The 12,111-nt window shown below is 44.9% G+C and overlaps 1 protein-coding gene and 1 long non-coding RNA gene across 2 annotated transcripts; one reads left to right on the forward strand and one right to left on the reverse strand.

The window, feature by feature from the left end:
• Positions 1–3,436: 3,436 nt before the first annotated feature.
• LOC135387218 (uncharacterized) lies at positions 3,437–3,917 on the reverse strand. The gene is made up of 3 exons (XR_010420947.1): positions 3,785–3,917; positions 3,604–3,649; positions 3,437–3,497 (listed from the first exon to the last, which is right to left on the reverse strand). It is a non-coding gene; the product is annotated as an uncharacterized LOC135387218 (long non-coding RNA).
• A 481-nt stretch (positions 3,918–4,398) lies between these two features.
• On the forward strand, positions 4,399–5,596 carry LOC135389570 (uncharacterized). The gene is made up of 3 exons (XM_064619606.1): positions 4,399–4,706; positions 5,063–5,239; positions 5,360–5,596. Exons 1-3 carry the CDS (start codon positions 4,689–4,691, stop codon positions 5,594–5,596), a joined length of 432 nt encoding a protein of 143 aa, XP_064475676.1. The 5' UTR covers positions 4,399–4,688.
• Positions 5,597–12,111: the final 6,515 nt, after the last annotated feature.

Here is a 12,111-nt window from a genome sequence, read left to right on the forward strand (position 1 = left end):
CAAACTGGTTTTAGACAAACATTTTCTAAGCAAGCGAGAAATATTATGCTAACATCAGCGAAACAATACTCAATCAAAACGAGAAACATTGCAAATTTAATTGATTTACTTCGAATTTTATAGTATCTTGCAACAGAGAGTTCTACATAGATGAACACAGAGAAACAACACATTTGAAATGCAACTCAGAAATATGAGGCTTTAACAACTCAGAGAATATTCGACTCAATATCAATATTTTTTATTAGTGTCATTCGAGTGAACAACTGAAACAAATACAAGACAATATTATTTCAGGCAATCATTTTCTAAGCAAGCGAGAAATATTTAAAAGTTTCCTACAGAGGAAATCAACAGACACAACTGATACATCCTGCATACATAATTCCCAACTCGCAGAATATTTTTATTGATATCAACCGAGTGATCACCTGAAACAAACTCGAAACAATAATTAACTCAGGCAAATCATTTCTAAGCAAGCAGCGTGAATACACCACAGAATCAGTACACAAACTTGTCTTTTTCAATGAAGGAACAGGAACTAGTGGATTCGAACAATAAAGTGAGCGATGGAAGCCTCAGACCATAAACTTCCCACATACCTATATCAAGGTTACACCGATAGGGAGGGGATGGTTCTCGCGGTCTTGAACATAGAATCTTGAGAGCACACGTTTTTTCGTACACATCACACATTTTTGTAAATCAGTTTCCATAATTCTCATGGCGGCACGGGTGGGATATTAATAACATTCTAACCTGATTTTCATGACAAATTTTTGTAAACATTAAAATGAGCACAGATATACTTTTAATTAAGTGTAGACGCACACTTGAAAACAGAACAGACAATTGCTCTACATCGAAGAGATGACAGATTTTGCACTCGTTACCATAAGTCATGGGAGGATGTGATAAAAAACTGCTTCGAAAAAGAAGAGCCTCGAATGATTCCATTGTCACTGCATTTCGATACGTCATAGACATGGTCGTATTAGGAGATACTGTAGAAATTACAGAATTGAAGGTGCAAGAATTTGTATGCAGAATCTCCAATAGTATCTGCATATCAACATCGGAAGGACCACTGGGATTGATGGTAGAGTTTTCGAGGTCGACTAACGAAGAATTGAAATACTCGACACCAGATGTAATCGTAATTATTGCAAAGGGCATTGCATTCATCAAGAAAGAAGTGAGATCAAATGAAATAAGTGTAATAAAGGGCCTACATTTAAGACAATCTGATACGGTCGTTGTTGGAAAGATGGACCTTGGTGACCACACACGTCCCATGGACGAGATGAAGGACGGCGACCACGTTATCGTCTTTCTGTTCCGGCCTTTCCTAGGTGGATGACCCCAAACAATAGGGGCCCTCTGTGCTGCGGGTGCAACACCTGGCGCCATCCTTGCAAAGCTGATACTCCAGTGCATAGTGCACCTGGCAACTGCATCAGTGCTTGTGTAGGCTATCAGGTGTGATAATTCAACTACAAATCAAGCTGCACTGCGGACTTTAGGTATGACAGCAGGATAATATCTGGTCCGAATTACAGTTTTAACATTCCTTAACAAGAAACCTGTCATCATGTAATACAAAATATGCATTGCGCTAGCACGTGTCACGGCAACAGAAGTGTGACAGCATGTTTGGGTAACACATTTCTAAGAAGCGATTTTAATATGCCTTTGAAACTTGCGTATGCTCAGGAACACATCTTTGTACATTTAGGTGTAACCGGTGAAGGGAACCCCAAGACGTCATTCGAGCACCCAACTGTTCCTGACGCGCAAGTTTTTTGCATCCTGGACGTTCCGCACATCTTTAAGTGCATCCGTAACAACCTCCTGAAAGTTAGAAAATTCATTGTAAGTTCATGCACTGTAATATACAGTTTTTTAAGCTAATTTTTGTTCTGTTACTATAGCTCCCCGGCTCTACCACCGTCACTATCAGGCTCTCCTTGAGTACGAGCTGCAGCAGGATGCACTCTAAGAAAAAAGTTTTTTTTTTTTCCTTTTGGGGTAGAAGTGCGTTGTCCCAAATTTTCAACCCTTTTGGGGTAGAAAATGAGGGGTAGAAGCAGTTCTACCCTGCTACTTCTACCCCAGGGGTAGCATACACATACGCGATAGTGGGGTGGCAGCTCTACCCTCTTCGTTGAAGAGTTCTACCCGTCCACGGTTGAGTATTATGCCCCTTAAGGCATATGTGTTATACCTCATGGGAGAGCTACCTCGAGCTAGCGTCTACCTCGAGGAGGCGAAATTTGCCTCCGCGTTGGAGATAAATGCTATACCTTTTGCGGTGGGACGTTCTACCCTTGGTAGAAGTGATCTGCCCTACAGGGCTATAAATTTCCACTCCTGAATGGAGCAGTTCTACCCAAGTGGTTGGAATCTTAACACTGTAACGGAGGGATGTTTTCTGTCTTAGCAGTGATATACGTTTGCCGGTGGGGAGGGGTATTTCACACATTTCGAGAGAAGCATTTGCCACCGTATGCATATAACTCTTCTGCTCTTGTAATTAGAACTGTTCCCTCTCGTTGGTGCGCACGTGAACTTAACAGTAACGACACGCAGTTAATGAACACTGTTTCGAAGGAATGGAAGCACACAGAAAAGGCTGTTACAAATTACATTCTTTATTTTGCACAATCTATTCCAATCAAGACACAGCAGCTTTATCAGATGGGCTCACCAATGCGAGGGGTACATTCATTAATTTGTAGAGCACTTGCAGTGTAGAAGGGGACTTGGGCATGAATTCGATGCCTATAACCAGTAAAGCACGACGAGGGTCCTCACAGGCTCCTTCAAGCTAGACACCCTAAGGGTCTCTTTCTCCAGGTATAACAGCATTCGCTCCGGATGGAATACTTCCCGGGAAAAGCACACCACATCACAGATATGTTCGTTCTTTACCTAGAAAGTTACCAGAATACATAGACAAAATCTCCCAAGTATTTTCAGCAGGACGTTATCTTCGCGGTCGGTCTAGAGGCATCAGTAATAAAGTACGAAATATGAAAAGCTCGTTTCCATAGCTACAGAACAAAACCTTTTGCGATGTATAATAAGAACGAACGCCATACGTACCCACCTTTGGCGTGATGAAGGACCTTTCATGTGCAAGATTGAGGACCACAAGAAGTGGGACTATCATTGCTGCACATATATATAATAACAATATGAATATCCACCCGACATTACACAAGAATTAAACAGAAACACCCTGCATGTGTCGCAATGCATATGCGCAGACAATGCAATGTCTGTCCAAAGGCATATGCGCTGTGGAAGCAAAGCCGTGAAACGTCCGAACTATCTGTAGACTATCTCGGAGGACAAATCATCTTACCGTCACCATGTTCAGACTCTAAAGGCTTCAAAGAACACTTCCAGTTGGCGCTTCTTTCGACTGTACCTCAAACCCGCTTCCGAAATGTCCTGTAGAACTCTGTCCAAGGCAGTTTCAATAACAGTCCCTGTGAGCGCATTGCACAAACGAACATAAAGTGTCATGAAGGCGTAGAAATGGTAAGTTCGTAGTAAAGAGAACCAAGGTGGGAGCTATACAGCCACCAAAACTACCTGCTTGTGCTGTTTCCACACAGATGTCAAAATCGTCATCGTAGATCTGCAACGAACGAAAGACAGCATAATTATCCCACTGCGACACTAGATAGCGCGCCATCAGTGAAGAACTGACCATAATATAGGTGATGGTTACGTAAAGCACTTATCACGAAAAAAAGTACACGACACTACTCACTGTAAGGTGCTAGCACATTAGTTCATCTTCCCTCAGACGGAGTACCGTTGAGTTGCCATAGCAGGACACCACCGCCGTTCTTTCGCCGTAACGTGTTACAATCTTCATTCATAGATTCGTTGCATGCGGCATGCCTGACTGTCTCGAACAAACTGACGGCCTAAAGTGACGCAGTGTCTTCCCTTCGTCTGTACAGTCATGCACAGATTGAACGATAAGTGAATTGATATACTTATCTGAACGTTTTTGGAACATACAAAGTAACTCACCGTTGGTCTCTTCTTCTTTAGTTATTTCTCTCGTATGCTCAGTAGCGCGGCAGCGGCACCAATTGTGTCTTCCACTGTGGTGATGTCAGCTACCCCCGACAGTACCGCTTTTCGCCCACCATATAACTAACTAGCACCTTCATGGCAGAGTTCGCCGTCGGTCAGGAACGCGCCGTCGAGTCTGAGCACGAGGTCACGTCTGTTCCCACTCTCTTCCACCCCTTCTTGCACGCAGGCGCAGGATGTCACGGTGACAGTATGCCTTGACAGTTGTGAGCTGTTGACGCGCAAAGAATCACAGCCTACGCCTACTGCATTTTCACCACGCACAGAGTTTTTTTTTTAGTAAACACATCATAGTTTGGAAAACGAGAAAGAAAAAGAAACGTGGCCCGCAGGCTCGAACGTCGACACACGTCCTTATCGGCGTCCTTGGTAGCTCTGTCAGTGTGCTGAGGAGGACGGAGGCAAACTTGGTTATCGCGGTGACGTAGGGCTCCTCGCAGTATGCTTCGGCCTTTCATTTCTACCCCACACATGGCAATGCACCGACATATCTCTTACCGCTGAGAAGAGATAGCCGGGGAGAGGGGTTCATGCCACCAGTATGCTGAAAAAAAGTTGAAAGATGAAAGATGAAATTCACTGAAAAGGTTAGCCAGCTGTTGATTTCTTAGGCAATTTGAGGCTTTGTTTGTATCTGTCCCCTCTATGTTGTTCCAGCCTCAGAACATCAGTTTCTCTCGTGAAAAAAAGTTGTCTGGGAAGAAGTGCGCCATTTCAACACCTTTTCAACCTTTTTTTCTTAGAGTGTGGTTTGTGTACTGTGGCAAAGCTGACAAAGGCGCATGTGTTCCCAAACGCATTTAAAAAAATGAGTGTGAAGCTTGCTTTGCAGGTGAAACTTTTTCTGTGTATTCGCATTATTATACAGACCAGTATGTACTAGTGTTCATTTTTGTTTGTTGTGCACCTCAAAATTTATACTGAATTTTGCATTACTTCATAGCTATTTAGCGGATCTGTGGCAACAGCCCTTGAGTTCTTTGGTGGACGACCAGAGTGCATCAAGCTGAAGGATTGTCAGGCAACTGTATCCTTCACTCGAAGGCTCAACACCCTGTTCGACTGCCTGAACATTCAGCGATCTCAAGATGTCGCACAAGCCGGGCCAGGACGACTGAATGTAGGTTTTGACAGCTGCGTATTTGGATACTGAGCAATACTGTGAGGCTATGGAACACTCTGCATGTGCCCCCATATTATGAGGAATTACATGATTTTTTGTTGATTGAAAATGCTGCAGGTTATAAAGGAGAGCATCACAAGGCTGGAAGAGTGGTGTGCATTCAGATCTACTCTCGCTCCACAGCAGCAGGTGTGCTTCCTGAGCAAAAAGACATGTGCTGCCCTAAGGGTGACCCTTCGTAGCACTGTTGCACTAGTGGAGCCACTGAGGGCCTCTGGATTCAAGTATGTTCTCACAAGAAAACTGAATCAAGACCCATTGGATGTAAAGGCTTGCAGTATACATTTCTCTTAAGCTTTTCCGAGATACACTTATATCCCCCCTTAAGTTTTTATATGTAAAATAAGTTTGTGCGGATCACCTCCAATAATACCTTGCAGAAATTCATTGGAACTGTGAGACACATCACTGGTGATGGTGGACGGCCCACGCCTGCACAGTTCCTTTACATTTACCGGATGTTGTCAGTCAACAACTTGGTGAAGCTACCGAAGGAACGAATATCCAGCTGGAAGGCCCACAACTGCTTCTGACGCTGCGAAGTCTATTTGGGCAGAAGCAAGTTCCAAGCGATCATGTAAGAAAATATTAAACGCAAGAGTACTAAATAATGTGACAGTTTAAAAGATAGCGGAAGTGCAATTCTTCAAAACTTTTTGCCTGTCTAATGTGCCACCTGCCTTTACAGGTGAATAATTTGGTGGAACAGCTCGACACAATCCTCCTGAACCCAGATGCTATGGTGGACTCTACCGGTGTCATCCAGATGCATACAACCCCTAAGAGCACAAGAGACAGCATCCTAGAGTACCTCGGGGGATACGTCGTTCACAAACTCTGTAGGGGGGAATGTCTCCCTTGTATCACTACACTGGAAGCCTCAAGTGCCGCCAAAAGCTCGGATATGACAGACTTTATATCGATCAAGTCCCATGGAGGTTTGAAGAGACCTTCGCAGCAACTTAAGAAGCTACTTACCTTGGCAGAATCTCACATCAAGCAGTGCACAGGATCTGACGTAGGATGTTATGTGTACAAAGAAATAGTCGAGGCAACCAACCTTGATGAAAACCTGCTGAATGCTTACGTCGGCTGTAAGCAGCACTACGTTCACAAGACTGCAGAAATTTTGATTTTTTTTTTATAAGGTGCAGGTTGCACTTCTACACTAGGGAAGAAAACAAGAAGTTGAAGGAGGTCACCAGGAGGTGTGCCCCAGCCAGTGGGAGAAGGAAGCAGAACACGCCATAACTGCAGCAGGACCTGCTGCAGAACGTTACGGTCCCCACCAAGCTGAATGTCACCTCATCATTAACAAAGACACCCTCAAAACGGCCCTTTTCAGGGCCACACCCTATGCTCTTTGCAGAGGCAAGTCGATGCGCATCAACTACCCTGAAAAGCATTCACAATAAAATTAAAACTGTTGTCGCCTGCTTTCTTTAGAAGCCAACAAAATAAGTGGAGTAATCGTATGTGCCTCCCTGATGCTTGTTTCAGAAAGCTTTGTCACACAAGTCTTGCTCTTAAAGGGTCTCTGACCAGAACCTGGTAAATGTTTTTGTTTGTAAGGATAACGAACCTACACGGTGCCTCCAAGTCACAATTGAAACGCTTCGTCTCTGCGGAGCCGCGAACTATTCTAAACAAGGAGCCGAAAAGCGGTTTCGCTTTTGATCAGCGCAAAAGTGTAGCTATTATGCATCGGTTCTTCCTGGTGTATGACGTAAAACGCCCGCGACGTTTATTGGAGGAAAGTCCACACCCGAAGTTATTGTGGTTTCCGCAATTTCCGTGTTGCTGGGTGCTTTTTTCAACATGGACGTCGAAGGAGAAAGCACAGCGGAGTCAAGAAGGCAGCTTTTCAGGCACCTTTCAGCAACTGAGAGGGAAGTGCTGCTACGTGAAGCAGAGTTCGGAAGCCTTGCTCTTGAAATGTTGAGTCGCGAATCGACTTCAGCATGAAGAGGAAGTTCCAAACGCATCGGGCACGCAAGAAGTAGACAACGTAAACAACAGACTGGTAGATGAGCTTTCAGCATTTATCATGAAGCACATAAACAGTTTGTGTAAATTTTGTGTTTGACGGCGCCGTCTTTTTAAGGTGCCGGTGTGGTTCATGCATAATAATGTCGAAAGAGGTCGAGTGCTTGTGCTGCAAGGAGCTGTCATCAAAGTAGCATATTTTGAAGGCGGTGCCTAAAGCAGCACGAACCTATGAGAGCTCATATTCACAAGTAAGAAGCGTATCTCATGCACACTTATGCTGGTGGGTTTCAATACAAAATATACAGGGTGTCCCAAAAAACGTGTCATTGAATTATAATAAAAAAAACTACACCACCTAGAATCATGCGGTCAACGGCATTTGTTCTTAGTAGGTTTTTGCCACCTCCTGATATGAATGTCGTGTAACGCAAGTTTAATTATGTTGATGATGATGATGATGATTGGAGTTTTAATGGCGCATTGACAACGAAGATCATAATGCGCCATAAACTGAGGTATGATTGAGACAGTGGTGATGATATGGTTATTTAAGAGTAAACACGATGACTAATAAAAGATGAGTGTATACGTGTAAAACATTACTCTGCGACTATAAAAGGCTAATAACGCCAACGTCTCTCAGGAAATCAAAGACGCTTGTAAAAGGGACGAGAGCCTCTTCACCAAGCAATAGGGCTGGGTGAAGAGGTAAGAAGTATTTATAAAATACCTTGAAGTGATGTTTGCGATGTATTTCATGATGTGTGCATGTGATGAGTATGTGTACGACAGACAGGAGCTGACCACAGTGCGCACACTGAGGTGGCTCCTCTCCCCGAAGTAAGAAACCGTGTGTAAGGTAAGTATGGCCTATACGTAGCCTTGCTCGTAAAGTGCACAACAGGCGGTTTTCCAGCCGGTCTCCTGCATCCTGAATGTGAGGTTTAACCAAGTGGAGCTTATTATTTGTCTGTGTGTTCCAAAAGGCTTGCCACAATCTGTGCAGTGATTTCTTGAGTGCCGATCTCATGTCTTGCACGGACATCTCAAAAGGTGTGACGTCATTTTGGAGAGCAGCTGCAGCTGCTTGATCTGCCAACTCATTGCCTTTGATGCCTACGTGGCTGGGCACCCAGCATAGGATGAGGGAGTACCCCTTTGTTCTTATCAAACTGGCTAAAGATCTTGCTCGCTGCACAAGCAAGTTCTTTGTTGTGTGCTGACTACAAATTGCGTTAATGGAACTCAAGGAGTCTGTATATATAACAGAGGACTTTATGGAATCTTGAAGGATGTAGTTGAGAGCCAAGATAATGGCGTAAACCTCGGCAGTAAAAATTGATGCAAATGTTTTTATACGATGAGACCTTGTGTGCGCGCCACAAATCATGGCACAAGTCACTCCTGCACTAGACTTGGACCCATCTGTGTAAATCTCAGTATGGGTATCAAAGCTGTCTTTCAAGTGTGCAAACTCTTGTTGAAGTACTGATGAGGCCCTGTCTTGTTTCTTGTATTTTGACAAAGAGGTGTCAGACCTTGGAGGTGGTTCCCAGGGTGGGAGCTTTCTGCTACACTCTACAGCTTGTAGGTCACAGGACGTGAAACCGTGGCAATCAAACTCCGATGCAATTCGCAAGGAGAATGGAGGGACCACAGAGGGCTTGTTAACAAACAGCTGTTTAAAGCGTGTGTGCTTGACGCAAGTCGAGGCTGGATTTTGGGGTTGACTATGTATTCTAAGTGCGTACGACGTACCGAGGTAAGAACGCCGTCTTTTCAAGGAGCATTCCTTTGATTCAACGTATAGACTCTGTACTGGAGACGTTCGGAAGGCGCCAAGCACGAGCCTGAGCCCCTGGTGATGGACAGGGTCCAGGGCTTTCAACACCGACTCGCGAGCAGAGCCGTAGACAAAGGACCCATAATCAAGTTTCGAGCGAATACATGCAGTATACACTTTGTGCAGTGTCTCCTGGTCTGCACCCCAAGATCTGTGAGAAATTATTTTTAGAATGTTTAATGATTTGACACACTTTATCTTTAGGTTTTGGACATGAGCCTTGAAGGTCAGCTTCGAGTCGAAAGTGATGCCAAGAAATTTGGCTTCTGGTTGAACAAGGATATCTCGTCGGTTAAGCTGCAGTGTAGGTGGTGAAAAGAGTCCTCTAATCCTAGAGAAATGGACACACACGGTTTTCTCAGCTGAAAATTTAAATCCATTTGATGAAGACCACTTAGCCATATTATTGATGGCTACCTGCATCTGTCGTTCGCATATTGACAGGTTCGCGGAGCAACAAGATATTTGAATGTCATCCACGTACAAGGAGAAAGATATGGAGCGTGGGATGACATTGGTCACAGAGTTGATTTTCACAATAAATAAGACAACACTGAGAACGGATCCCTGCGGGACACCATTCTCTTGTACAAAGGGGCGGGATAGAGTGGTTCCCAATCGCACTCTAAAGGATCTGTGCTGGAGGAAGTTTGAAATGCATCTAAGGAGTCTGCCCTCCACGCCAAAGGAGTAAAGATCCTGCAGAATACCGTGTCGCCACGCAGTGTCATACGCTTTCTCTAAATCAAAGAAAACGGATAGGCAATGTTGTCTTCTGACGAAGGCTTCACGGATTGTGGTTTCTAGCCGAACAAGGTGATCCATAGTGGAGCACCCCGTTCGAAAACCACATTGAAATTCAGAAAGGCAATTATTTTCTTCCAAATGATGAACCAGCCGGTTATTGACCATTCGCTCAAATGTCTTCCCAATACAACTCGTAAGGGCGATAGGTCTGTAACTGGCTGGGTTCGATGCTTCCTTTCTTGGCTTGAGAAGGGGAATGACAGTCGCAGTCTTCCATAATAATGGTAATGTTCCCTCTGACCAAACGCGGTTAAAGAAAAGGAGCAACAATTTTTTTGAGTCATCGGACAAGTGGCACAGCATGGAGTAGGTTACTCTGTCTGGGCCCGGGGCAGTGGCTTTAGCAGCGAATAGAGATCGCTGAAGCTCCACCATCGTGAACGGCTGATTGTATACGTACTCATCGCCACCACTCATTGGAATTTTTCGTTTCTCAGCGTTTGTTTTTACTCTAAGAAATTCGGGACTGTAATGGGATGAATCAGAGATGCGTTCAAAATGTTGTCCGAGCGCATCCGCCTGTTCTTGTAGGTTTCCGCACACCTGCCCATTGACTTCTAAAAGAGGGATTGTATAACTGCGGTGTTCTCCTCTGATTTTGCCAAGTCTGTCCCACACCACTTTGGATGGGGTACTGTGAGATAGGGAAGACACGAAGTTGTGCCAAGATGACCGCTTTGCTTGTTTCCGCGTCCATCTGGCCTTGGCTCTCGCCTTTTTAAACAAAAGAAGATTTTGTGATGTGGGGTACCTCCGAAATGTACCCCACGCACGATTTTGAAGTTTACGAGTTTCCTTGCACTCGCTGTTCCACCATGGCTTCGGTCGTTTCGGTAGACGACCGGAAGTCTGGGGAATGGATTGTGTTGCTGCATCGAGGATGACGTTGGTAATTACATTGTTGGCCTCTTCAATCGTCATCCTCTCCACAGGGATTAACGACAGGTCACATTTTTTAGAGAAAGCATTCCAGTCAGCATGTTGGAGCTTCCATCTAGGGCGGCATGCTGTCAGACTATTGACTGCACACATATACTTCAGGACCACTGGAAAGTGATCACTCCCAAGTGGGTTTTCTTCCACACTCCATTCTATATTTTGATATAGAGATGGACTGCAAAGCGATAAATCTAAGACCGAAAAAGACTGACTTGAACAGTGGACGTACGTAGGTGCTCCTGTATTTAAAAGACAGATGGAGGTTGATAACAAGACCCTTTCCAACATTTTCCCTCGGCCGTCGGTTCTTGCACTGCCCCAAAGCGGATTGTGGGCGTTAAAGTCGCCTAAGAGTATAAATGGAGTTGGAAGTTGGCTGATTAAGTGTTCTATATCCCTCTGTGCAAAACTTCCTGATGGTGGCAAATAGACCGAGCAGATAGTGACAATTCTGTCCAGACACATCTGCACGGCTACGGCTTCCAAGTCTGTAACTAAGTGGACTTCTTTGGACGGAACAGTTCCTCGTGTGACGACAGCCACGCCACCAGATGCGCGAGTGGCGTCTGTTCGATCTCTTCGAAATACATTGTGTCTACGAATTGGATTTGGTGTGTGTGTGTTTAAGTATGTTTCTTGGAGGCAGAAACATGCTGCATTGTACTTGTCGAAGAGATCGTTAATGTCGTCTAAGTTAGAAAGTAAACCACGGCAGTTCCACTGGAGGAAGTGGTTCATAACGGTCACACTAAAAAGGAGGAAAAGAAAGCGCAGCACTTGGTGACAACGACTAGAAAGGACTTGTACCATTTAGGGGGGTTGGACCCTTCGCGGGGGTTGTTTCTGTTGCTCATTCCCTTTGAAACCCCTTCCTCGTCCTTTTTCTCGTTTTTCCTTCCGTTGTGAAGGAATGCTGGGGAGGCTCGACGATGACTTCTGCGACATGCAGTCATCATCATCGACCTCCATACTTTGGGTGCCTCTTTGGGAAGGGGTTTTTACGACCCCGTCCCAAACTGATTGTGTGCCATCGACCTTAGAGGAGGCCATGGCTGTTTCTTTGTGGCCAGTTGAACGGCTGGCCTCCGTAACTGCAGGAGTCACCTGAGTGTCTCCAGCCTCCTGTTGGGGAGTGTAGGGTGGGAACTCAGAGACCTGCGAGCAGGTTTGAGTTTCCACAGATTTCCTTGGTGGTGCCACTCCCCTGCGCACCACTTCGGAGAAAGATCCC

Source organism: Ornithodoros turicata, chromosome 3 (genome assembly GCF_037126465.1).
Source record: "Ornithodoros turicata isolate Travis chromosome 3, ASM3712646v1, whole genome shotgun sequence".
Lineage (NCBI taxonomy): Eukaryota > Metazoa > Arthropoda > Arachnida > Ixodida > Argasidae > Ornithodoros > Ornithodoros turicata.